Genomic DNA, 25,807 nt, shown 5'->3' with positions numbered 1-25,807 from the left:
CATATTAGTAGTGTTTAAATTTTCACGTCTTTCATAAACACTTAATTGTTAATAGTGACAACTTGCTGGGCGCTTTTTCTTCAATCATATTCTCTAAGCCTCTTTCATCTATTTCTGATCCTCTAGTGATTTAAGATTCTTATAGATTCCTGACCTAGACTTCCAGACTGCCCTAAGAACTTGGCCAGAGAGCCACAGTGTCAGGTCTATATCCTAATTAATTTTGACCACTTCAAGTTACAAAAACAACATTGGGTCTTCCCCTTCCTTTTTCTTGTAATATATCCATCTTCACCTTTGTAAATGGGATTTAAGGGTGCTTCCCTGATCATGGCCTGAAATGTTTAGGGAATTTTGAATACGCATCATGCCTTGAGGACAGGGACATAATAATTGTTTCCCTTTTTTCTCTACTTTTACCTTTGTGTAATTACTAGTAGAAATAATAGAAAGAAGTTCATTTTAAGATCTAATATAAGTTTTGCAGTTTAGTAGAAAGAGCACTGTATTTGGAGTCGGGACATTTGTTTTTCCATCATGCCTCTGACACTAATTGTGTAAGCACAATCAAATCACTTAACCTTTTAGCCTCAGTTTCCACATCTATAAAATGTGAATGATATTCTAGTACTGATTCTGGATCAAATAAGATAATGTATACAAAGAATTCTGCAAAATTTAAAGTGATATATGTTGCTAGGTAATTACTAAATGATGATAGGATATAAACAACGCCAGGATGAAGAATCATAATACTTAAACTTTGGAAGGACCTGATTTAGACTCATGACCCCCCAGCACTGAAGGGGTCATGAGGGGAAAAAGTTTAAGAAGCCCTGACTTAGAGCATCTCTGAGAAGTGGGCATCTAACAGTGAATTCAGTACCCTGCCCCCTCCAAAGCTGTTCTTTTTTGGACAGCTCTAAGAAAAGTAGTAAATTTTCTATCTTGAACAAAATGTTCAGTCATTTACATGGAACAACTATATTTCTAAATATGTTTCTTGTCATTTTTGTCTTCCAGAGGAGGAATATTCCAATGAAGCCACCAGATGAAATTAAGGTATGATATAATGAAGTGAGCCAAATGAGCCATTGCCCATCCATCAGGTTGTAATTGGAAGAGTTAACATCAACTTTGGGATAAGATTTATTTTTAAATGCATTAATTTGTATTATTTTGCCTAGAAATGAATTAAAATTTTGATAGGTCAAATTGGATGATGCAGCATCTGCCAAAATGCTGTTTTGCCCGATGCCCTTCAGTATGGGAGCACGTAAAGTGCAAATGCCCGCTTTTGAGATCTGGAATTTCCATTATCAACCAGAGTCCTTGAGTAGCTGTAGCAGAGGCCGGACGTTCACTTACATGCTTAGAGAAGAGTAAAACGAGTCTGGTGATTGGTATGAGATGGGGGAACAGGGCTTGGGACAGAATGCTAACAGCTAGTATCGGCTTTGATACTATAGGTTCTACCTGTTATAAAGGATGAGCACAAATTGCGCCCTACCTGTCCAGATTCCTCCAAACAAATGATGGTAAGAGCACATGTGTTCTGTCATTCTTGTGGTTTTTTTAAACCAGCAAGATGGTGGCTGGTGGTTGTAGTACTCCATCCACTACAGATGAAGCATTGCTTCATGACCATCTGCATTCCCTATTGCCATTTAGTCACTCTAGTTTTTAAGACACTTTGGTCATTCGTGCATGTATCATACAGTGTTGTTATTAGTCACTTCCCTAGTGTTGATGCATGTGTCTCCCTCACTCTCTTTTTACACACACACACACACACACACACACACACACACACACACACATACACATTTACACATACATCTATGTATAGGTATCTATGAGTGAAGATATTATTCTTTTCAAGTTATACTAGAGTTTGAATTTTAAAAATTTCCGCTTTGGGCTTTAAATGTAGTTAAGGCACCACTGAGCCTGGTTTTATTGCATTTCTTCAAGTAAAATCCATGATTTTTTTCCCCGCTTTCTCCTATTAAAATGTAGTTTTGTTTGTCCAGAATGCTTGAGAGATGGCATGTTCTGATTTAATCGAATATTCTCATTAATTGAAAATGATCGTATTTACTGGACACTGGTATCCTATCCTTTTTACTGTAAATGTATTATTTGGTAGTCTAACTTGGAAACTCCCCAGTCAGTTCAACCAGAAATCTGTGACTGGATATTGGATTATTCTGTTGATTTTAAGCTTTTCAGAATAAGTGTTTAATAAAATTCATTTACAGTAAAAAATAATAGGTGGCTAAGTACACTCGATACTGCAACATAGTGGGGCCAGTACAGGACCAGGATTATACCTTAGTAGTATCTCCATGTTTCCAGTGAGGAAACAGAACCTTAGGTTTAGTGACTGCTACTAATCAGAAAGCTAGTAAGTGCTGGAACCAGGAGTTCATGCTAGGTCCTTTGGAATCTTTTGACTACAAGCTTAGTGCTCTTTCCAAAGTATCATGCCATTTTCCAAAGGATATTAGTGATCTTTAAGGAATCTCACTTTAAAGTAATCTTAAACAAAATACAAAACTAATGCTTCAGTGGATTGTTGAATCTTATCACTATGTAAATTATAACCCATCCACACCTCATTCTGCAGAATTCTTGGTCCTTTCTTTCTAAAAGTCTTTTGGTAAATCTCCCACAGAAGATCTACACATTGTAAGGGGAAGCTAGTATTTCACAGAGTAAAGCACTCAAGCTAGTTTTCTTTTATTCCTCACCCTCATTACATGATCTACCCTAAATTCTTGATGTCTTTTACAGTACTTATGAAAAATTGTTGATGATATTTTTCCACATACTTAGACGTACCTTAAAACTTTCCATTGTCCTTGGAGCACCTTTAGTCTTTAATCTCCCAAGATCATCATGTTCGTTCTTTGATTCCTGACTCTAGCATCTTTGGGAGGAGAGGGGAATGGGGAAGGGAATATGTGCCAGGCACTGTGCTGAGCACCTTTTACACATATTATCTCATTTAGTTCTCCACCAATCCCTGGAAGGTGGGTGCTAGTATTATCACCATTTTATAGTTGAGGAAAGTGAAGCTGAGGTTAAATTATTTGCCCAGGGTTGGGTCTTTCTGACTCCAGGACCAGTGCTGTATCTGTTGTGCCACCAGCTGCCTCTAAGGAAATAGTAGGTTTAAAAAGATAGATTTCCAATATAGCAGGCAGCATGGGATCATAATAAAAGTACTGTACAGCTTCTCAGGAATCCCCACACTGATGGACTACCTGGATAGATCACTTGTCCAGTTGCTTGTCATAATTCACCAATATGTGTTTTGTTTTTTATCCAGTTTTTTTAAATCTAATATAGGTGAATAGGTTGATATCTTTTGAGTGAGTGTGAATCCCTGCAGTGTTCCAGGGCTTAATGTAGTCTTCACAATGTTACCCACAGATAGGAGCATCTTGGGCAGGTGCTCTTAACCTAGCATCCATTAACTTTTTTTTTAAACATATTTTGATAATTATATTTCAACATAATTGCCACCATCCTTTCAGTCACTTATGTTTGCAGTGATGGTGTCACCCTTAACCACTTATCCTGACTCATCTTTTTTCTGGTGAGTTTCCAGATCTGACTGTTTCTACGTCCACATCTCTCCCATCTCTGCCTTCTCTCCATTCCCATGGTCACCATGCTACCTCAGGCCCTTGTCACCTCTTGGCTGGACCATTGCAGTATCCTCCTAATGATTCTGTCTGTTTCTAGTCACCCCTCACTTAGTCCAATCCATCCTACATACTGGTGGTTACAGTGATTTTCCTAAAAAATGTAATCTGAATGTATTACTCCCCTACTCAGTAAATTCCAGTGGCTCCCTATTATATCTAGGACCAAAGATAAGCTCTGTTTTTAAAACCCTCCACAACCTTCTTAGCCTTATTGCACATAAGTACCCTTCCTGTTCTCTTTGGTGTAGCAATTCTAGCTTTCTTGTTTTTTCTTCACACAGGACACTACGCTCCCACCTTTCTACCAACTGTCCTTCATGTTTAAAATGTGCTTCTTTTTCACCACTGCCACAGAGAATCCCTAATTTCCTTCAGGGATCAACTCAAGTGCCGCCTTCTGTGCGAAATCTTTCTTAATCCCCAGCTACTGTTTCCTCCATTATGGTGTAAGCAGGTGTTGCATAGGAATCTAAGTATAATTTGGATCCCAAATTGTTTATGTTTAATTTCTTTGTAATCATGAAGCTGATAGTACAGGTTTAGTTAAGTTTTTAATGTAAACTAGATGCAGAATTTAGTTTCAGTAGAGCATTATGTGAAAAATCAATTCATCAAGTACGTATTAAATACTGTGTACCAGACATCATACTAGGCACTGGGGATACAGCTTTTGTCTAAAAATCCCTGTCCTCAAAGAGCTTATATTCTATTGGGGAAGACACGAACCACAGAGATTTATATAGAAAATACAAGGTAATTTTGGAGGAGGAATTAATGCCTGGTAGGGAACAGGAATGCCTCTTGTAGACAATGGTGTTTGAACTGAAGTTGGAAGGAAATTAAGCATTCCAAGAGGTAGCTGCAGGAAGGGAGAGCATTCCAGGCTCAGGCCTCTATGATGACAGGGAGGCAAGAGATGGATTGTCAGTTTTGAAGAACAACAAAAGGCCAATTTGACTGGCCTAGAGTATGTGACAGGCTTTACATGTCAAAGAGCACAGTTTATGGTTGATCCTAAAGGCAGTAGGTAGCTGCCAGAGTATATTGAGCAGGGAACTGACAATTTCATACCTATGGCTTAGGAATACCATTTGGCAGCTAGATATAGGATGGATTGGAATGGGGAGAAACGGGAGGTAGGAAGAACATTTGGGAATTCATTGCAACAACCAAGGCCAGAGGTGATAAGGGCCTGAACTAGAATTTGAGGCCATGTCAGTAAAGAGAAGGTGAAAGATTCAAGAGTTTTTGTGGAGCTGTAGTTGGCTGAACTTGCAGCTGAGGGGAGGAAATATGAGGAGTCAGGGATAAATCTGAGATTGTAAGCCTAAATGATGTAATGTAAATGAATGTAAAATGTAAAAAATGTAGAATATAAAATCAAATTGCATATTTTAAATTCCATGGGGTTCTTTCTACAACCAGTTCAATTCCACAAACACTTAATAATAGGGTCTGTTATGTGCAGTTTTAGGTACTGGAGATCCAATAAGAAAATGACCTCAAGGAGCTTATTCTATATTCTATAACATGTCTACAGTTAAGTAAGTACTATAGGATCATTTTGTGAAGGACAAGCACTAACAAGATTAGGGAAGACTTTGTACACGATGTAGACATACTATAAGCAAATTAATAGAGCAAAGAATAGTTTACCTGTCAGATCTATGGGGAACAGAAGAATTTATGACCAAACAAGATAGAGAACATTATGAAATGCAAAATGGATAATTAAAGTTTTTGCACAAACAAAGCCAATGCTCCTAAGATTAGAAGGGAAGCAGAAAGCTTAGAAACAATTTTTACAGCCAGTGTCTCTGATAAAGGCCTCATTTCTAAAATATAGAGAGAACTGAGTCAAATTTATAAGAATACAAATCACCTCCCAATTCATAAATGATCAAAGGATATGAACAGGCAGTTATCAGCTGAAGAATGCTCTAAATCATTATTGATTAGAGAAATGCAAATTAGTCATGTTGCAAAAATGCAATTTGAGATGCCACCTTACACCTATCACATTGGCTGATATAACAAAAAAGAAAAATGATAAATATTGGAGATGTAGGAAAATTGGGACACTAATACGTTGTTGGTGCAATTGTGATCTTATCCAACCATTCTGGAGAGCAATTTGGAACTATGCCCAAAGAGCTGTGAAACTGCATACCCTTTGATTCAACAGTACCATTACTAGGTCTGTATCCCAAAGAAATCATAAAAAAAGGAAAAGGATCCACACATGATATTTATAGCAGCTCTTTTTGTGGTGGCCAAGAATTGGAAATTTGGGAAATGCCCATCAATTGACAAATGACTGATCAAGTTATGGTATATGAATGTAATGGAATACTATTGTTCCATAAGAAATGATGAGCAGGTGAATTTCAGAAAAACCTGGAAAGACTTACATGAACTGCTGCTTGTTCAATGACCAACTTTGATAGACTTGGCTCTTCCCAGAAATACAATGATCTAGGGGTGGCCAGGTAGCACAGCGAGTAAAAGCACCGGCTCTAGTGTCGGGATGATCTGGGGATTGAATCCGGGCTCAGACACTTAGCACCCACCCAGAAACACCTGGCCATGTAACCTTGAGCAAGTTACTTAACCCCGATTGCTTTAAAAAAAAAGAAATACAGTGATCTGAGGGAATCCTAAAAGACTCATACTGTCCTCATTCAGGGAAAGAACTATGAAGTCTGAATACAAATCAAAGCAGACTGTTTTCTCTTTTTTGTTGTTTTTTCTTTCTCTTGGTTTTTCCATTTTGTTCTCATTCTTTCACAACTAATTTGTTTAATATGATTATACATGTATAGCATATATCAGATTGCATGCCATTTTGGGGAGGAGGGGAGAGAGAGGGGAAAATTTAAAATTCAAAATCTAATATAGTGAATGTCAAAAACTAAAATTAAATAAATTTAATTAAAAAAAAAGATTATGGAAGGCTTTACAGAAGAGATGTCCCCTGAGCTGAGCTTTTAAGGAGATCCATTTTCTAGGAGCCCAGATGAAGAGGGAGTCTATTCCTTTCATGGGTGGGATGACTTGTGTTGGAGTTGGCGTGTTGAATTTGGGAGACGATTTAATTGATTATAGCATAAGAGTATATGAGGTGGAGTTATTTTAAAGACAGCTAGAAAGGTGGGTTGAACCAGGTTTGTGGAAGGTTCCTAAATGTCAGACAGAAGAATTTGTTTTTTATCCTACAGGTCGCCATTAAAGGTGTTTGAGTAGAGGAGTGGTAGTCAGGTTTGTTCCTTAAGATTATTTTGGCAGCTTTGTGAAGGAAGGATTGAAGAGAAAATGAAAGCAGGAAGACCAATTTTATAGGCTATAGGCTCCCCAAATTTCCATAGTATCTTGCACATTGTGTCATGCTGATGTTCATTCAGTCTTGAGGTGGGGAGTGTGTAGGGTAGGAATAAGAAAGGCAGTCTACACAGATTTAACTCATTAGCTTGGGCATAGTAGAACCTGACATAGACATAAAATGACATCTTGGATGTTTACTTGCCTATTAAAAGCCCTTAAACGATAAAAATTTGGAAATATAAGGAAATTCTAAATTTTGGTTGCTGCTTTGAAGTGGACCATGGTAAACAAAAAGAGATAAATGTTGGTACTAAGAATGCTTCTGAAAGGTATTCCTAGATATCTTTCCCTCCAATAACATGCATCTGAATGCCAGCAGTCATTTATCAAGCTAAAAGTTCATTGGAGCAGCATCTAGCATCATCTCATTTTCCTCCATTAGATAGCATACTGTGTGGTTTGGTGGGTTTTGTTTTGTTTGTTTGTTTTTTCGGTTTTATGTTTGTGCCATGTAGTTCTTCATGACTCTTGCTTCTTATTGTATTTTCAAGCAGATTGGTGATTCAATTGGAGAAAATAACAGCTCTGTTTTGGACTTTATGTCAATGAAGTCATATTCTGATGTCTCTCTTGATATTTCCATGCTCAGTTCATTGGGTAAGTTTTTAAATAACTGACCTCTTTTTAAATTTTCTGTATTGCTTTTCTAAAAGAGTTTATCCAAAGGCTAGTTTTTTAAACTCCTGTGTACCATTAAAAAAAATTAGGAAGCAAAATCATCAATCTTGGCAATTATAGATTATAAGGGGCATTTTCAGTTTCGTATGGACTTGGTGCTGCTCTGTGTCCCATTCCCTGAACCCCCTAAATCCATTTCTGCTGGCTAGACCATGGGCCTTCTCCCCACAGCAGTAATAAGTTGCCATCACAATATTTACTCACCATCCTAACCCCACCTAGGTTGCAAACCTGGGTGATCAAGAGAATTGTGGTACTCTCAGCAATAGTAGGAGTTAGGAAGAGGAGAGAGCTTAGAGGGGGAAATGAGTTCAGTTTGGGAAGCGTTGAGTTTAAGATGGTTAGTTTATGGAATATCCAGTTTGAAATGGTTAATAGGCAACTAGAGAGGCAGTTCTGGAGGTTTGGGCTAGATAAATAGATCAGAAAATCATCAGTGTAGAAAAGATCATTGAATTCATGAATTGGAAAAATAGAAAATCTGTAAGGATGTGAAGGAACATTCCTTCAAAGGTTTTTAGAGATGGTCAGAACATAAATTTTCCATATACCTATGATTTCATTTGTGTAGGTATTGATGTTGAACAAGCTGCTTTGCTTTCCTGGACCTTTGCTTCTCTGCATCTGTAAAGTGAGGGGGATAAGCTACCTGATCTTTTGAGTTCCCTCACCGCTCTAAAAATCCTATGATTTAATGGTCTTTTCATTTATGCAGACCACAGCTCCTCCATACCTGTCTCTGAAGCTCCATAGAGAATCCACCCAGCAAAATGAAGTCCTTCCTCCTGTTCTTTAATATTACCATGGGTCATGGTACCATTATTGGGCGGTCTCTCTTATCCCTCGTTCTCTCTAATTGCCAGCCTACTCTGATGAATGCTGTTTCTTCTGCTTAAGTCACATCATTGGAAATATTCTAGAGCCAGCATAACTCATGATATATATCCCATGCCTTTGTTCATCAGTATATACAGAATAAAGAGAAAACTACAAAATAAATTTAAGGTCATTCAATTCAAGATAAGGAAGGAGGATGTTAGCTATATGGGGGATCAGTGAAGACTTATACAAAGTAGTGCTTGAGATTCATCTTAAAGGAAGGAAAAAAATCTTTGAGGTAGAGGTAATCAGTACCAGTGCAAAGCCAGTAAGGCATGGAGTCAGAGCTGGGGTATAATATACCATTTTGGGGTATAATATACCAGACTGCAGGGTATAAAAAGAATAACATTAAATGATACTGGAAGGGTATCACAGGTTGGAGCCAGGTAGTGAAGGGCTTTGGAAACCAAACAAGAGTTTATGTTTTACCCACAAGCAATAGGGAGCCACTGAAAAATGATGTAGTCAAATCTGTACTTGAGAAAAATTGCTTTGACAGCATGTGGAGGATAGACTAGAAGGAAAAAAGATTCAAAGCAGGGACACCAATTTAGGAGGCTGATGCAGTAGTCTGGTGAGAGGTGATGAGGATCTGGACTAAGGTGGTGACTGTGTGTGTAAAGACTAGGAGTCGTGTGCAGGAAGTATGGATGTAGAAATGGCAAGATCTTCTAACCAATTTGGACATATGAGATGAGGAAAATTGAGGAGTTGAGGATAACACTGAAGTCACAAAATTTGAGAGAATGAAAGTGGGATGGGCTTGTGGGGAAGAATAGTAAGTTTTGTTTTAGACGTTTTGAGTTTGAGATGTCTTTGGGACAATGGGTTTGAAATATCCAGAAGGCAATTGGGGGTGCAAGACTGTAGCTCAGGCAAAACCCTGGAGTACAGTATATAGGTTTCTGTCATTTTTATAGAGATGATAATTAAACCCATGGGAGTTAATTAGATAAGGTACACATTGTAGAGAAAGAAGAGGGCTGGGACAGAACCTCTGGAGAGCATAATTGTAGGCAAGATGTGAATGAGAGCCAGGAAAGGAAATTAAGAAGGAATAGTCATAGAAGTGGGAGGAAAACCTGGAGGGTTGTTTGTTGTTTTTTTTTTTATCAAAGAAAAAGTGAGAATCCAGAAGGAGGATCAATGCCTCCTTCTGGATGGGTAAGGAGAGTTGAAAGGATGAAGACTGAGAAAATATCAGCAAATTTAGCAATTAAAAGATTATTAATTACTTTGGAGAGAGGATAGTTAAATTCGACAAACATTAGGACCTATTTACAGAGTACCAGGAATATAAGACAAAAAACTAAAACTTTTACATGGAACTGGTATCTGCTGAGGCAATTTACCATGAACAGAGAAAGGTAAATGTGAAATATAGAACTTTTAAGAAGTTGAAAACAATACCTGGAAGGATCAATAAAGGCCTTTGTAGAGATGAAAATCAACTCCTTTGAGAAAAAGCCAGGTGAGGATGAGGAAGCAAAAGAGACTGAAAAGGAACAATGAGAATGAACCCCAGAAAGGGTGCTGGCCAAGAAACCAAGGAAAGAGAAAGGCTCCCTAGGAAGAGAGAGATCAGCATGTCAGAAGGTCCTGAGAGGTCAGAGTGTGAGCACTGAGGAAGACTCTTAGATTTTGGAGATTTTGGTAACATTGGAAAGAGGAATGATAATAGTTTGCCTGTATAAGTACTTTAGTTTCATAAAGTACTTCATATATATTATCTCATTTGAGCCTCTCACAACAATCCTGTAAGTTGTGTTAATACTAGGCCCATTTTAAAGATGAAGAAACTTTATAGAGATGAAGGTTTTAAAAGATGTGACTTGCCCGTGGAAAGATAACTGCTAAATGTCAAAGGTGGATTTCAAATCCAGATCTTTCTGATCTTAATTCTAGTGTTCTGCCCATTAAACCTCACTGCCTAGTGAATGGTAACAGCGAATAAGCCGGATTACAGCTGGAATATTAGTTTCAGTTCTGGATGTTCAGAACAGGGAGACCAGAAGTGTGAAGGGCTTTGAGATTATGCCATAGTGAAGAAACTGAACATATTTAGCCTAGAAAAAAGAAGACATAAGATATGTCTTCAGATGTTTGAAGGGTTATCATGTGGAAGAAAGACCTGAGGGTTCAAGAATCAGAAAAATCTGGTGGGAGTTATGAAGGGGCAAGTTTAGGCTTATTGTAAGGCAGAACCTTCCTAACATATTAGAGTTATCTAAAAGTGGAATGAGAAAAAAGTCACTAGTCTTAGTCAATTTCCTGACATAGGGAGAGATGGAGTATAGGGGAGGTGATGCTAATTATAAAAATTAGCACAGATACCTAATTTTAAACAGAGAACAAAAATCTAGTCTAACTGGAGATGAATCTTTTTTTTAATACTTTTTTCCCCAATTACATGTAAAAATAATTTTTAACATTTTTAAAATTTTTAGTCCCATACTTTTTACTTCTCCTATCCCTCATTAAGAAGGCAAGCAATTTAATATATTTGAGAAATTAGGCCTTTATCAGAAACATATGCTATAAAAAATTTTTTTTCCCAGTTTCCTGCTTTCCTTCTAATCTTGGCTGCATTGTTTTTGTTTGTGCAGAAACTTTTAATTCAGTGTAATCAAAATTATCCATTTAACATCTTGTTTGTTCTCTGTCTCTTTTTTGGTCATAAATTCTTTCCTTATCCATAGATATGACAGATAAATTACTCCATTTCCCCCGTTTGCTTATGGTATCACATTTTATGTCTAAATCATGTTCCCATTTTGACCTTTCTTGGTATAAAGTGTGAGATGTTGGTCTATACCTAGTTTTCCCAACAGTTTTTGCCAAATAGTGGATTCTTTTCCCAAAAGCTGGGGTCATTGGGTTTATCAAGCACTAGATTACCATGGTCATTTGCTATGGTATATTGTGAACCTAATCTATTCCAGTGATCCACCACTCCACCAGTTAATACATTGTTTTGAGACTTTGTAATACAGTTTGATATTCCATCTTTACATTTTTTTAACTGATTTCCTTGATATTCTTCACCTTTTTTTCTTCCAGATGAACTCTTTTCTAGTTCTGCAAAATGATTTTTTAGTAGTTTGTTTGGTATGGTATGAGTGAGTAAATTAATTTAGGTAGAATTGTCATTTTTATTATATTGGCTCAGCCTATCCATGAGCAATTGATATTTTTTCCATTTATTTAGAGCTGACCTTATTTGTGTGAAAAGTATTTTGGGGATGGCTAGGTGTCGCAGTGAATGGAGCACCGGCCCTGGAGTCAGGAGGACCTGAGTTCAAATCTGGTCTCAGACACTTAACACAAAAAACTAGCCGTGTGACCTTGGGCAAGTCACTTAACCCCCGTTGCCCCACCTTCCCCCTCCAAAAAGCAAAAAAAAAAGGTGTTTTGCAATTGTGTCCATATAGTTCCTGGATTTTTCTTGGCAGGTATACTTCCAAGTATTTTATGTTGTCTACAGTTATTTTAAACTTTTCTAAAATTCTATTCATCTCCGTTTTTTGTGCCTCCTTCACCAAGCAGTCGACTCTTTTTTCATGATTTTCCTGTATCACTCTCATTTCTTTTCCCAATTTTTCCTCCACCGCTCTTATTTGATTAAAATTCATTTTTAATTCTTCCCAGAATTCTTTTTGTTCTTTCTAAGTTATCTTGGGCTTGAAAACTGTTTCTGCCCATCCTTTTGTTGTTTTTCTTATACTAATGCCATTGGAGAAGAATTTGGGGGGAGCCCGGACAAGTCCCTGCCTGTACTTTGCCATCTGGGCTTTGCCTCTTCCCCCTAATCTTCTATCTTTAGAAACTTTAGAGATCCATATCTCCTCATTATCATGACAAATTTCCAGGAGTTTATTAGTAAAACTGAATAGGAAGACTTAATTTGTTTTTTAAATGTCTTTTGAGTAAGTGGGATACACAAAGTATTGGTAAAATTGATCATGCCTCATTATTGAGGTAATTTCTACCACTGGAAGGACGAAAGTGGAAGATTTCTTTGTGTTTTATAGCCAAGCTAAGACTGAGCCATTGGTGACCTAAGTGTTTTTAATTAGCAAGTGGATTTTTCCTCATATAAGTTAGTGAAATCTTGAAGGAGATAGAAGTTGAGTTGTCTTTGTATTAGGGCATCCCCTTCCTCACTCCTCTAATATTCAGTGTGTCTTCAGTTATTTCAACAAAAGAAAATTACAGTGAGCAAGAGCTGAAAGAGCTTCATTAATACTGACTAGATTTTTACTGCCAAAAATTGTAGCACGCAAAGAGAGATTACTCAGGATTTTTAGATTCTCAACATTCTTCTTCCTTTGCTGCATTGGTGGAAGGAGGAAAAGTTAGGCAAGAAAGAAGATAAAAACAGAGTAATTACATTTGTGCTACAAAATCAGAAGACTTGAAAAGCTTTCATTGAAACAGGTCAGTAGTGCAGAATGTTGGTACAAAATAAATAAAATATCAAACTTTCACCAAATTTTCATGTGGTAAAGCAAAACTGAAAAAGCCAGGAAAGACTGATCTTTTTATGAACGATTAAAAGTCCTTCTTTCTCCCTGCTCCTCTTCTCCCCAAACACTCTTTTGAAAACTTGCAATTATTCCTTCCTGTTATGTATTTAACTTTTACTTTTTACTTTAACTCAGTGCCCACCTGGTTCTTCATCATGGTGCCATTTGAACTGAATGGGTGAAAGTACCAGTAACCTTATAGGATCATAGTCCATGAGAGCTGTAACAATGTGGTGTTTGGTTTTCAGGGAAAGTGAAGAAGGAGCTTGACCATGATGATAACCACTTAAACTTAGATGAAACAACGAAGCTCTTGCAAGATCTTCATGAAGCCCAGACAGATCGTGTGGGCTCCAGGCCCTCTTCCAATCTCAGCTCTCTTTCTAACACTTCAGAAAGAGATCAGCATCATCTGGGTAAGTTGGTCTAAGAGAAGATTTTGCTCCACTCTTGGATCAGATGAAATCTTTGCTATCAGGGACCTGGAGATTCTTAATTTGCTTTGGGTAATCATGTCACTCTTTTGCTGCTGGAACAGAATTAAGACACCCTTATCAATAGTACCATTTAATTAGAGGCAGAAACTTTCAGTTGACCAACCCAACAGCTGTAGCTAAAGCTATTAATGACAACAGAAATTTGAGTAGGACAGCATAGACTTTATGGAGGTTAACTATTAGAGAGTTGTACCATGATCAAATGCCCTTCCAGAGCCTCTCAGTTTAATACGCGTTTCTCTTAGTCATTTGGAGTCTACATTCAAGAGGCTTTATTGGGTGATAATTACTCGTATATTTCCATTTTTAAACATCAGGAAGATAATGGAAAGTGGTAGATTTGGCATCAGATGAGATCTGGAATCAGATCCCTGCCCCTTCCACTACTAAGTGTCCATGGACAAGTTATCTGGCTTCTCTTGAGACTTGAATTCCTCTTGTATAAAATCAGGGTCATAATATTTTTAATTCTTTGCTTACACACTACTTGTGAGAATCAAGAAAGATATATGCATAAATGTCTATATGAACATCAGCAGCTGTTGTTATAGTTATTATACTTATTTTGTTTCCATCTAATGGTCAGAGAAGAACTGTATGAGGTCAATGAACAACTTGGCCAATTTGGGGCCCACTGGTCAAGGAGCTTGATTGGTTTTTTTGCTACATCATTTTTGCTAAGTGCCTAGCATAGTGCATTATGTATCGTATGTTCTGATGAATATTTATTGGGTGAATGAAGGGATATTGTCACTTTCAATTCTTCTGATATATAAACATTGTCTTTCTTGTTGCCTCCCCGGAGAATTACCTTTAATTTTACTTACGGCTAGAATCTGTGATAATAGGGAATCTGTAGAAAACTAAGTCCTCTCTATTGATAACTTCAGAATTTTCGTTTTCCAGCCATTGTGGCATGCAGTGATATCCCATGCACAGTGATGGCATTTGTCAGTACACTCATGTCCTTCATTGTCACAGATACAAATGTCTTTTGTGCCTGTTGTCAAAATGCAGTAGCATCTCTTTCCAAACTAGAAATAAGATAGATGGGGAAAGGAGGGTAAAGGAAGGCCTACAGCAAGGCCTGAGCCTTGAACCTTCACTGAGCATGGTCAACGAGCTTCACATCTGCTTGGCTATCTGCATTTTCTCTCTTGAATTTTTTTTTAAGGTTTTTTTGTACCTGTTCATCACTTTCCTTCCACCTGGCTCCTCGTATAGTCTCAGGGTAATCTAGAGTAGCTTTACCACCAATGGAGAGAGTGCCTTATGTTAATATTTATGTGTTACTTAAAAGCTGGGAATAAAGATTTTTATAAAGTGAGTGATGAAAATTTTCTTAAATTAATTTTCAGTGCATTTTACAGCCATTAATTTAGAGTAACAAAATAATTTTATGTAGGAGATTTGCAAGTAGAATTCCATGACTACTACATAAAACCACTAAAGTATTGATGACAAACCTTGAAAATCTGTGATCTCTTCAGTTGTATTTTTTCCCCATGTTTACAGGAAGCCCTTCTCATCTTAGTGTTGGAGAACAGCAAGACATGGTTCACGACCCTTATGAATTCCTTCAGTCTCCAGAACCCGCAACCTCTACTAATAATTAATCTGATGGATGTGGATTTTTGAGGGGTGTGTGTTTTGCTTTTTTAAATAATTGCATGTACTGCTTTTATAAAGTTTTTGTCAAGGGACAAAGACTTCCACTTTATCCTCTTTGGAATGAGGAAAGCATCTGTATTATACTGCCACAGGGGATGGGGAAATTGTCTCCATGATATCATGTCAACACACCACATACAGCAGTTTTTGTATATAGTGTAATAGATGAATCTTGGATAGTGAAGATATATTGGTGTGTTCTACAGCCAGGTTTATAAAGGTATGTTTGATCAGTTTCTGAGCATCATGATTTCTGTCATAAAAGCTGTCTCTAGTCAGGAGTGTTGTACCATTCTGTTCCTTTCCTCAAGAGAAGCAAAGGTCTTCAAGAAGTGGTACATATAGCACAATTTCAGAATTTTGATTCCCGCATTCTCTATTTTAAAACAGCCCATATTATTCTGAATCTGAAAAATGAAGTTTCTAAGCCTTCTGTGCATGTCTTCCCCTGTCCTCACAAGGCATTTGATTTGGAAACCTAAAGGGAATAATTTAAAACCTGTTTTATGGGTGGGTGGCATTGTCGCTTCCCCTCTGCTAATAAATGCTGAGATACTTGAAGTTAAGGGAACTCACATCCTATTGTCTTATTAACCTGTGTACATAGGAGAGGAGTGACAGACACTATGCTGGGAGAGCGTACATTTTCCTGCATTTTTAATGAAGTGTTAAGTTTCAGCATTTATGTGACAAGACTTTTTTATTCTTGATATGTTTACTGGATGACTGTTAATATTTACAGATATTGTAAATACAGCAATTAATAAAAGATATGCCAAAAATTATGCTTGGAGTTTGGAAACAAACATTTTGTCCTAGGAATACTGAGCATGTATTTTCAGCATTTGCTTTTTGTTGACATCTTTGTCCTAAAAGTGTGAGAATTTCTTCCTGGACATAAAATCATAAAATTTAACAAATGGAAGAAGCCTTAGAAATCATCTGGCATGGTTCCCCAGTTTCAGGTAACTTGGTTCAGTTCAGTTCAATGAGTATTGTTGTTCAAGTGTCACGCAGACAGAAATCATGTAGTTGTCCCTTGCCTCAGGGAGCTTACATTCTGCTGAGGGGAAACAGCACATACACAAATGACTAAATAGAGTGATTCTGAGAATCAGTAGAGATCTTGATGGCACAGGAACAAAGTCTTAAGGAGCCTGATGTGCCGAGGGTGATGAAGGTGATCAGGGTTGGGGGCAGCCTTTTTTGTCCCTTTGATGCTTTCCCTGCGTTTTGGAGATAAATGTTTTAGCCAAAAAACCCTGTTAACAGTTGAACACGAGGAGGGAACACCCTTTCCCTAGACTGAAGGATGAGGAATGTGCTCGGGGGAAAGTTACCAGAAAGAGAGGCAATGTTAAAGGAAATCCTCGCCCTTGGCATACATTCTATTTTTTCTCTTCTTTCCTTCCCCAGCAATGGTATTGGGCTGGGATTAAAGTAAGTAGTATAGCCACTCATCTCCTTTCTTCCTTTTTTATCCTAATTATCCTTCAGAAAGTTGATTAAATGTCTGTTGGTGCATTCTGAGTACCCTGGTCATAACCAACATTTATATAATATTCTAAGGTTTGAAAAATATTTTGTATGTATTAACTCACATGATAATTGATTTTCACAACAACCCTGGGAAGTTGGTGTTATTTTTATCCCAATTTCACAGATGAGGAATCCAAGACAAGCAGAGGTTAATGACTTTGCACAACCAAGAAGTGTCTGAGGCAGGTTTCCCCAACTCTTAGGTCAGTTGCTATCCACTAACACATAGCTGCTTCTTCTCGAGTATCCCCACATAAAACATAGTCTGGATCACAAAATTATCAGACCAAAAAATGTGGAACTCGGCTTCTCTACAGTGATTTCCTACCAAAAGGAAGGAAATATTGACTTGCTACTAATCTCGTCAGTGTCAACATAGCTCCTGGGGGCCTTAGGGATGCCCACTACCCATGACAACCTTTGCACAAAAGTGAGGCAAAAATTAGTGGCTTTCATTGCTCATTAAATTATGTTCCATTTGCTTCAAAGTGAAGTAATACATGAGACTGTCTTCAACCTCACCCTATCGCTCCCCTGCTGAAAAGCTAGTGGTTTCCTGTGTTACCTATTGGATAAAAGTATAGACTGTTTAGCCTCGTATCTAAGGCGCTTTACAACCTGGTTCCAACCTGCTTTTTTGAGACTTTTTTATATTACTCACTGTTACATATCTCCCAAGGTTGTTGTGAGGATAGAGACAATATTTATAAATCTTAAAGCATTATATGTTATAGGTATAGGTAAATGTGTATTAGCTATTATTTCATATATCCAGCTAGACCAAACTATTAGCTGTCCCCTGATTTCATCTGTCGCTTATACAGACTCTTCACAGGGAATGCATCCTCCTCTCATCTCTACTTGAAATCCTTCTCCCAGTGTTTAGCTCAAACGCCTCCTCCCTTGATCCTCCCAGGTGAAAGTGTGGCACAAGCATTTAATTTAGAATCAGAGGACCTGGGTTCAAACCCCCCTCCCCATCCCACCCTCTACCCCCATTCTTAGAACCTGGGTGACTTTCTAAGCAAGTTACATAAGCTCTCCAGGCCTTCATCATTGCTAAAATTATTAAATTACTTGAGTCGAGTATCTTCCACCTCAGCACTGATCCTCACATTTTCCTAGAGCATTTTGGTTGCCTCCTTTGTCCTCCAGTCACACTTAATTTTGTATCATGTGTAGGTGTGTATATGTCATTTTAATAGATTGTTTTTCCCCCAGTAGATTGGGAGCTCCTTGAAGGCAAGAACTATAATTTTTTTTGTCTTTATATCCTTAGCTCTTAGCACAATGTCTTGTATACAGTAGGTTCTTTAAAAATGTTTATTGAGTTTGAGGTAATTTTGGATAGGTAACTGTTATTCTTAAAAACTTCAAAATGGCTTGAGCTTCTAGATTTCTTCTGACTGGGTCATTTGTTGTTTCTACCCAACTCAGAAGCAGGTAGCAATCAAGGCACTTGGTGTATTTTGGAAGGCTTTTAGACACAAAACACCTCTCCATTTGCTGTGTAATGTCTGTATATAGCCATATTCCTAATTCCAAGAGACTCAGTCAACTGTGAATACATTTCTTCCTTCTAGTAGTAGGTAGGATTTCTCTCAATACCTGGGAACATTAGTCCTCAGTGTATTTGAAAGTCCTGAATCACACCTTCCTGTCTGCCAGCCGTTATTCTCTTCCCTCATCTATCTGGCTGTCAGTCTTTCCATTGCATTGTCCTGATCTCATCACTGCAAATCCTTCTGTAGCTCCCAAATTCTCCCTGAATCCTTATCCTGTCATTCAAGGTCAGCCACAGTCTAGCTGACGTACCCTTCTGGACTTCCATGATTCTACTTGGACGTTATGTGTGTCCCAGCCAAGCCAGATGACTTGCCCATTCTTATCCCCCCATCCCATTTTTGTGCTTCTGTTGTTGCTATCTCCATGAGCCTGAATGGACTCATTCTTCAACTCCATCACTGCTTATTAAAATCTCACAGTATCATGATTGATTCCTCATGTATGAGAGAATTTGGAACTAGAATGTTCATAAATGAATGTTAAAAGCATTTTTTTAATGTTATGACATCTAATTAAGTTTGGGAGCCACCATGAGGATGTCACCAATCTCTGCCACATGAAAATCATCGCCGCCTTCTCAGATTTCTCAGCGTCTTGACTGTGGCTTTTGGGTTCCTCAATAAAAGAATCCTCCTTTTCAGCTCCTGTTTGAACACATGTTCTCAGTAGCTCTTGAGGAGGTGGGGGCTTCTGGCAAGAGCTGCTTTTTAATTTCGTTAGGCTTCCAATGCCCTCCCCCCCTCCGCCAGCTGTAACCCATCATCCTCCAGCTGCTGAGTTTCCAGTTAGGTGTCCAAAACGTGAGTAGTGCTAGGAAAACAATACCTGTCATTGTTTAGATACCCATGAGCTCAGGAATAGTTAAGTGAGTCTTATGATGGAATATTAGAGTGTGAAAAGAAGTGAATATGGTGAATGCACAGAATGGGAAGGCTTACATGAAATGATGCAAAGTGAGGGAATTAGAAGCAGGAAGATACAGGCCCAAGGATTACAAGAATGGAAAGAACACAACAAAACCATCAAAACTGAATGTTGTGAAAGCATGACAACCAAGCTCGACCCTGAAGGAGAAGTGTTAGAAGTCATTCCCACCCTCCTCTGGCTTCTTCGCCTTTTCACCACTTCCAAATGCGGCAGACAGCCTGCTGTGACACTGGTGTTGGAAGGAAGGTGCTAACGCAAGAACGGCTCAGGAAAAACGCAGGGCAGGAGGCTGTCCCCTGCCGGGAACACTATTGCCTGTGTCCTCAATCCTGCTGTTACTCCCCTTTCTTTAATATTCCGAGCTGGCTCTGGTTTTCCCAAGGTTCCTCCCACATTCATTAGCCTCTCCACCTCTGGGTTTTCTTGCCCTCGGTTCCTGATCCTCAGTCTCTGAAGTAGGACAATGTATAGAATGCTGATCTAGACTCAGAAAGACCGGCATTCACATTCTGCCCCAGACATTTATTAGCTGTGTCAGGCTGGGCAAGTCACTTATTTGCTGACAGGTTCCTCAGCTGTAAAATTATGATAAGGATGAGGGCACATAGCTCTGGGTTGTTGTGAGAATCAAATGAGATATTTGTAAAGCTTCAATATTATGCTTTAACATAGTAGGTGCTTAAATACTTGTTTGAAAATAAACCCTTCAGTTCTTCCTTGTCGTGCTCAGGCCTTGCACCTTGCCTCACCCTCTGCTCCCCTTCAGGAGAGAGCTCCCAGTATGATCCAGCCCTTTGGAAAGCCCTACTTCATCTTCTTCCCTCATGGGCTAACCCTGGCTGTCTCTGGTGAAACAAATGGGGTCCAGTCCATCTCTTGGCCAAGCTTTCTACCTGCAGCACATATGAAATAATCATTTATTCCCTAAACATGTCAGTTTAAGCAACTCTTCCACTTGTTTGCATAATTTTATCCTTCAGAATATTTGTACAAGTATTTGTATTTCAAAATTTCTGCTCAGATCTATTCTTTTCATCTGGAATGTTGGAAAGTCCTCCATTCCATTAAAGATCCATTCCCACCCCCACTCAGCTTTTCTGGGTTAATCTTTCATTTCAAGCCTATGTATTTTGCTCTTTGGAAAATTGTTTTCCAAAATCTCTCATTTATGTATAATCTGTTAGATCTTGTATGTCCTAACTATAATTCTTTGGTTTTTGAAGCCTCTAACTACTTGTAGTAGGTTTTCATTGATGTGGGAGCTGTGAATTTTGGCTGTGACATTCCTAGGACTTTTCCTTTGAGGCTTTCAGGAAGTGATTGTTGGGTTCTTTTTACTTTTACTTTGCTCCTGATTATGATAGATCTGGGCAGTTTTGATTAATGATCTTTTAAATTTTTCAGGGAGATTCTTTAAATTCTTTAATAATTTTTAAAATAAATTTAATTCTTAAGTAAATATCTTTCTTTGGCCTGTTTTCCAGGTAATTTTTTTTTCCTTTAAAACTTTTATTCAATAATATATAATTTTTTATTTATAATATGTAACGGTCCATCATGCCATATATTGTGGCCAGCTAGATAATATAGTTTGCTGGGGAAGGGGGAGTAGGGGAACCATGGGACCAAAGGTCAATGTGTTGAGATGGGGATATAAGGAAGTGGGGGAGCAACATTAACCAACAACCATTTTGCATACCCTTCACATTTTCCATGCTTTCTGGGTCAGAAGGAAGTCAACAGAAAGTCAAAGGCATATGAACCTTTTACATTCAGAAGTAAGGTTTGTTTTATAGACTGTTGGTTGCCATTCAGCTGGTGTGGTTCCTGCTCTTGTAACCTGTTACCGTGACGTGTCTGTCCACTGCATGTGGTCTCTGTACACATGTTTTTAAGACATTTGATTTGGTTCTTGTTCTGCTTATGGAAAAGTGGGAGAAACAGCATCAGACCCGTCGTTTTCCAGTCTTCATTGTGCTGCTGTGAGACCACTGGAGAGCACAGAATTTTCTGAGCTTGGCTGGGACTGCTTCTTCACTACAGGGTAGAAATAAGGGTGCTCCATGGCCTCTTTGGCGGTCAGCCTTTGTTGATGGTCATAGCGTAGAAGCTTGTCCAGAAGGTCCAGGGCCTCGGGACTGACAAGATGTCTATTCTCACTGTGGATGAAGTTTTCCCAGCGTGTTGCCCCAGGATATTGTTGAACTGTGGGTGCAGGTCTATGTGCTGCTTCTTCAGATATCCATATAACTCATCTGTCCCAAGTACTTTGGCAATTCGGACGAGCTGGTTGTAGTTGTCTTGGCCATGGAAGAAGGGCTCCTTTCGGAAGATCATGCTGGCCAGCATGCAGCCTAAGCTCCACATGTCCAGAGTGTAGTCATACATCCGATAGTCCACAAGCAGCTCTGGCCCTTTGAAGTACCTAGAGGCCACACGCACATTATACTCCTGAGCAGGATGGTAAAATTCTGCCAGACCCCAATCTATTAGTTGAAGCTTTTTCTGTTGGTGATCTATCATAACCTTGTGAGGTTTGACATCTCTGTGCATGATTCCCATGCTATGACAGTAATCCAGGGCCTTAAGCAGTTCATACATATAAAACAGGATATCAAAATCTGTAAGGATCTGGTATAGTTGCTTAAAATGTGTATTATTGATGTATTCAGATGCCAAAGCTGGAGTCTTTGACACCAGGTCTTTCACAGTGTCAATGAGCTTAATGATATTTGTTCCACCTCAAAGATTTTCCAGAATCTTAACCTCCTCGTTTTAATTTCTTTTTCTTCACTAGCTTGAGAATCTTCACAACCATTCTCTCACTGTTGGTGATGTTAATGGTCTCAAACACTTCACTATACTTTCCCCAACCAAGTTTCCGAACCAGTTGGTAAGGATTGCTGATTACCCCAGCTCCGGACATGCCCCTCATAGTCCCGGTACTCGTGACTCCTCAGGCTGTTCACCTCGGTGTAGACCCAGGCCCTGCTCCCTGTAATTTTTAACAGTAGATATTTTAGATGTTCCATTTTTTCAGTCTTTTGATAATGATTTCCCCTACACTGAGGCTTTCTTAAAGGAACTGACTTCTTGTCTCTGTATATAGAACCTTGGAGCCTATGGGTGTCTCTGGTCTACTTCTGTCCTCACTGGGTGCCTTCCAACATTTGGCCTTTTCTATTTCCTACGGACTTTTGGCTGAATTTTTGTGCAGTTCGTGGGTGTATGAAGTCATTCTTATTTCTTATTGAATTTCTTGATAATTATTGAGTCTGGTGATATTTCGGGTTTTGGGTTTTGTTTTTTTACTGTTTTTGCTAGAGTAGATGCATAGGAGCGGGACTATTTGCTTTCATTTAAATAACCATCATAGGCAAAAGTGGTTTGCTTGAATAACTGGACTGGCCTGTTTTAGGTTTGGCTATAACAATAACAATAACAGTTACTGCTGCTGCTGCTGCTAACATTTACATAGTACTTGAAAACTGCAAGGTGCTTGGAAAATATCTGTTTATCCTCACAACAACCCTGCCTGGTAGGTGCTGTTATTATCCCCATTTTACAGAGTCGCACAGCTATTAAGTGAGGAAGAGGAGTCTTCCTGACTCCAGGCCCAGTGCTCTCTGTGCACTATGGCGCCACCTAGCGGCCTGCCTGACATATTGTAGGCACTTAATTTATTGATTCAACAATTGCCCAACTCCCCTGACTTCTCTATGATGCCCCCAGGAATCTCATTATTGGGAAAACCCCGTGGTCTTGATATTCTTCCTCCTCACTACCTTCTGCCCCTGATTGGAAGGTGGGACCACTAACTCCAAAATCTCCTTTAAGGAGCAGCTTAGCTCAGAACATGTCATTTCTCTCCTGACTGCATTTCATTGGGGCTTCTATGACTTCTCCACCAAGCCCTCACACCTTCCTCCTTCCAACCCCCTTTCCAGCTTTCTCTTGTGTCTTGCTGTCATTCCATTGGATTGTAAGCTGAGGTCAAGCATCCTTTTTTTTCCCATATTTTTACCCTCAGTGCTTAGCATAGTGCCAGGCACACAATAGGTGCTAAAAAATGTTTATTGACTGTTGATAATTACCACCCACAAATACTGGGGCTTTTTTCTCCTGATTGTAGTCCTGCTCCTTGGAGCCAAGCAAAATAACTTCTGTTGGATGTCAGCCCTTCAGATTAATGATTGAAGGTAGCTATTACATGTCCCTGGCTGCGTCTTTTCTCCAAGGTAAATATCCCCAATTTCTTTAAGAAATCCTAATGTTCTGTCTTCTTTAGTCTCCTCATCATCCCGCTTGACCTCTTTTGAACATGTTCCAGCTTGTTAGAGACCTGAAATGTGGTTCCCAGATCTGAACCAAGTAGTCCAGATATGGACTGGCCAAGACCTGGTGTAAAGAGTATCATTTCTTTAGTACTGGACACTATGCTTCTTATAATACATCCTAATGTAACAATTCAACAAATACTTTTAAATGTACTTTGTTATGTGCAAGACAGTGAAAACGAGATGAAAAATAACCTAGTTCCTTCCTTCTAGGATTTATAATCTAATTAGGAATATAATGTGTATCCTTAGAAGTATGACTATGATGGGATTAAGGGAGACCAGGACAAAAGACTGATTTAATTCAGAAAATACTAAGTTCCTACTGTATGTAAGGCACTATAAATTGGAGGGGAGAGTGGAGACAAAAATAAAAAGCATAAGGAACGATGAGGAAGGGGTGGCTTTGGGCCCAGTTCTTAAACCTCTAGGACATTTGGATCTCCCTTTAAGTTTCCCTGTTCATGCAGAGAGGTTTCCCTGCAAGAAAGAAACCCTTATCTGAGACTATCAAGGACCCTTTTAATAATGATGATATTGATAACCATAATTTGTACAGTGCTTTGAAAGTTGCAAAACATTTTACAAATACTATTTATTTGGATTGTCACGACTTTGGGAAGATAGGTACTATTGTTATCCCCTCATTTTAGAGTTGAGGAACCTGAAGATAAAAGTGACTTGTCCAGGGTCACGCAGCGATTTGAACTTAGCTCTTCCTGATTTCAACTGCAGCACTCTATCCATTATGTCACCTAACTAACCTCTAAATATAGATATTGATAATTTGCATTAAGAGGGTTCCCCCTCAGAGGTGTTCAGACAAAGGCTATTTACCGTGACCATTACCATATATAATATTAATAGGATAATTAAAGGAATTGAACAGAATAAGATCTCTGAGGTCCCAACTCAGTTTATGTTTCTATGAATTGAATTCAAGGCTGTATCGCATTGATCATGGAGAATAAAAGTAGACCACCTAAGGAGGTGGCCAGATCTGAGAAAGCATACCTAAACATCTGATCTTTAAAGATAGAAGAACCCTCCTGACCTGTGGAAACATCTATTGCGATGGCTTTCTCCAGAAAGCTCTGATGTCAGCCACCAACCCTGCTACATAGAGTCCCCTTCTGAATGATCAAAGTAAGAATGCTGCCTCCTCATCCTTGATACAAGGCCCACTTTCACAGTGATTGACTCAGTCTGACAGACCTTGCTGCTGCCATGCGTATCATTCTTAACCCCTTGGGACATTAAGATCATTCAACCTTAGCTGTCGTCATTGACTGTCTGCCAAGGTCATGATAGCTTGTTCTGATCTGCTAGGCAAATCCTGTCCCCACTACTGGGAAGTGTAATGTTAAGGGAATTTGAAGATCCTCCCTGCCCCTTAATAGACCCATGTGACCTGCTGTGAGCTTTGGCCCAACCCACAGCTCGAGTCAAATGGAGCCCATGGTAGGAAGAGCTTGCTGAATGGGCGGAACAGGAAGGACGGAGAAGGAAGAGAGAATGGGGAGAGAGCTGAGGCAGAGCAGTTACAGTGAGTGAGAAGGGGAGGAATTTTGCCTAGGGGAGCTTGTTCATGGGGAGGCCTAATGGAGGGAAGGCTTGGGGATGTTGGTGCTCCCTGGACTGGTGATGTGTAGAAACATCTCTGTTACCATGATGGAATTGGCTTTCTGATATCTGAATAAATATTTTGGTTTTGTCTTTGAGGAAGAAAGTTTGCTACATTTTGTGATTCAACCCTGGAACTACATCTGCATATTCATAGCAGTTGCTGTGGGTATCACATTGGTGATACACAATGCTATCATTCAGTGTCTGAAAGAGGGCAGTGGAATGGACTTGGAGACAATAAGGCAGTGCCAGTGGGATGGAGAATAAAACAGAGCATAGATTTGGCTCACATGATTTGGGACAAGGAATAACTTCCACCACAGTACACTTCTTCTATACACATTTCTTTTCTCCTGAAGGAAAACTTCTAAGAGTGAGTCACAACAGAGAAAAGAACAATTTTCAAGACACATAAAGGCAGTGACATAGAAATTTGTTGTAACGTATGCTGAAAAACATAA

At 38.9% G+C, this 25,807-nt stretch overlaps 1 protein-coding gene and 1 pseudogene across 12 annotated transcripts in view; one reads left to right on the top strand and one right to left on the bottom strand.

Annotated features, from left to right (window-relative positions):
* Positions 1-16,136, top strand: part of BRD9 (bromodomain containing 9) — a 45,314-nt gene extending 29,178 nt beyond the window's left edge. For 7 of the 12 annotated variants that reach the window (XM_069076273.1, XM_069076236.1, XM_069076263.1 and 4 more), the window contains 5 exons: positions 1,024-1,062; positions 1,470-1,538; positions 7,589-7,694; positions 13,432-13,599; positions 15,196-16,136. In XM_069076273.1, the coding sequence (XP_068932374.1) occupies positions 1,024-1,062; positions 1,470-1,538; positions 7,589-7,694; positions 13,432-13,599; positions 15,196-15,296 (483 nt within the window). In that variant the 3' untranslated portion in view covers positions 15,297-16,136. The remainder of the gene's footprint in view (positions 1-1,023; positions 1,063-1,469; positions 1,539-7,588; positions 7,695-13,431; positions 13,600-15,195) is intronic. The other 5 variants (XM_069076305.1, XM_069076289.1, XM_069076281.1 and 2 more) reach the window with 2 other exon arrangements.
* Positions 16,137-20,881: 4,745 nt separating this feature from the next.
* Positions 20,882-22,415, bottom strand: LOC138153289 (casein kinase II subunit alpha' pseudogene; annotated as a pseudogene).
* Between the last annotated feature and the right edge of the window lie 3,392 nt (positions 22,416-25,807).

This window comes from Petaurus breviceps, unplaced genomic scaffold, assembly GCF_028583685.1.
Source record: "Petaurus breviceps papuanus isolate PSGF00001 unplaced genomic scaffold, PetGlider_PUasm1.0 151, whole genome shotgun sequence".
Classification (NCBI taxonomy): Eukaryota; Metazoa; Chordata; class Mammalia; order Diprotodontia; family Petauridae; genus Petaurus; species Petaurus breviceps.
The sequence above is the reverse complement of the archived record's forward strand: the minus strand, read 5'-3'. Positions and strand labels throughout refer to the sequence as shown.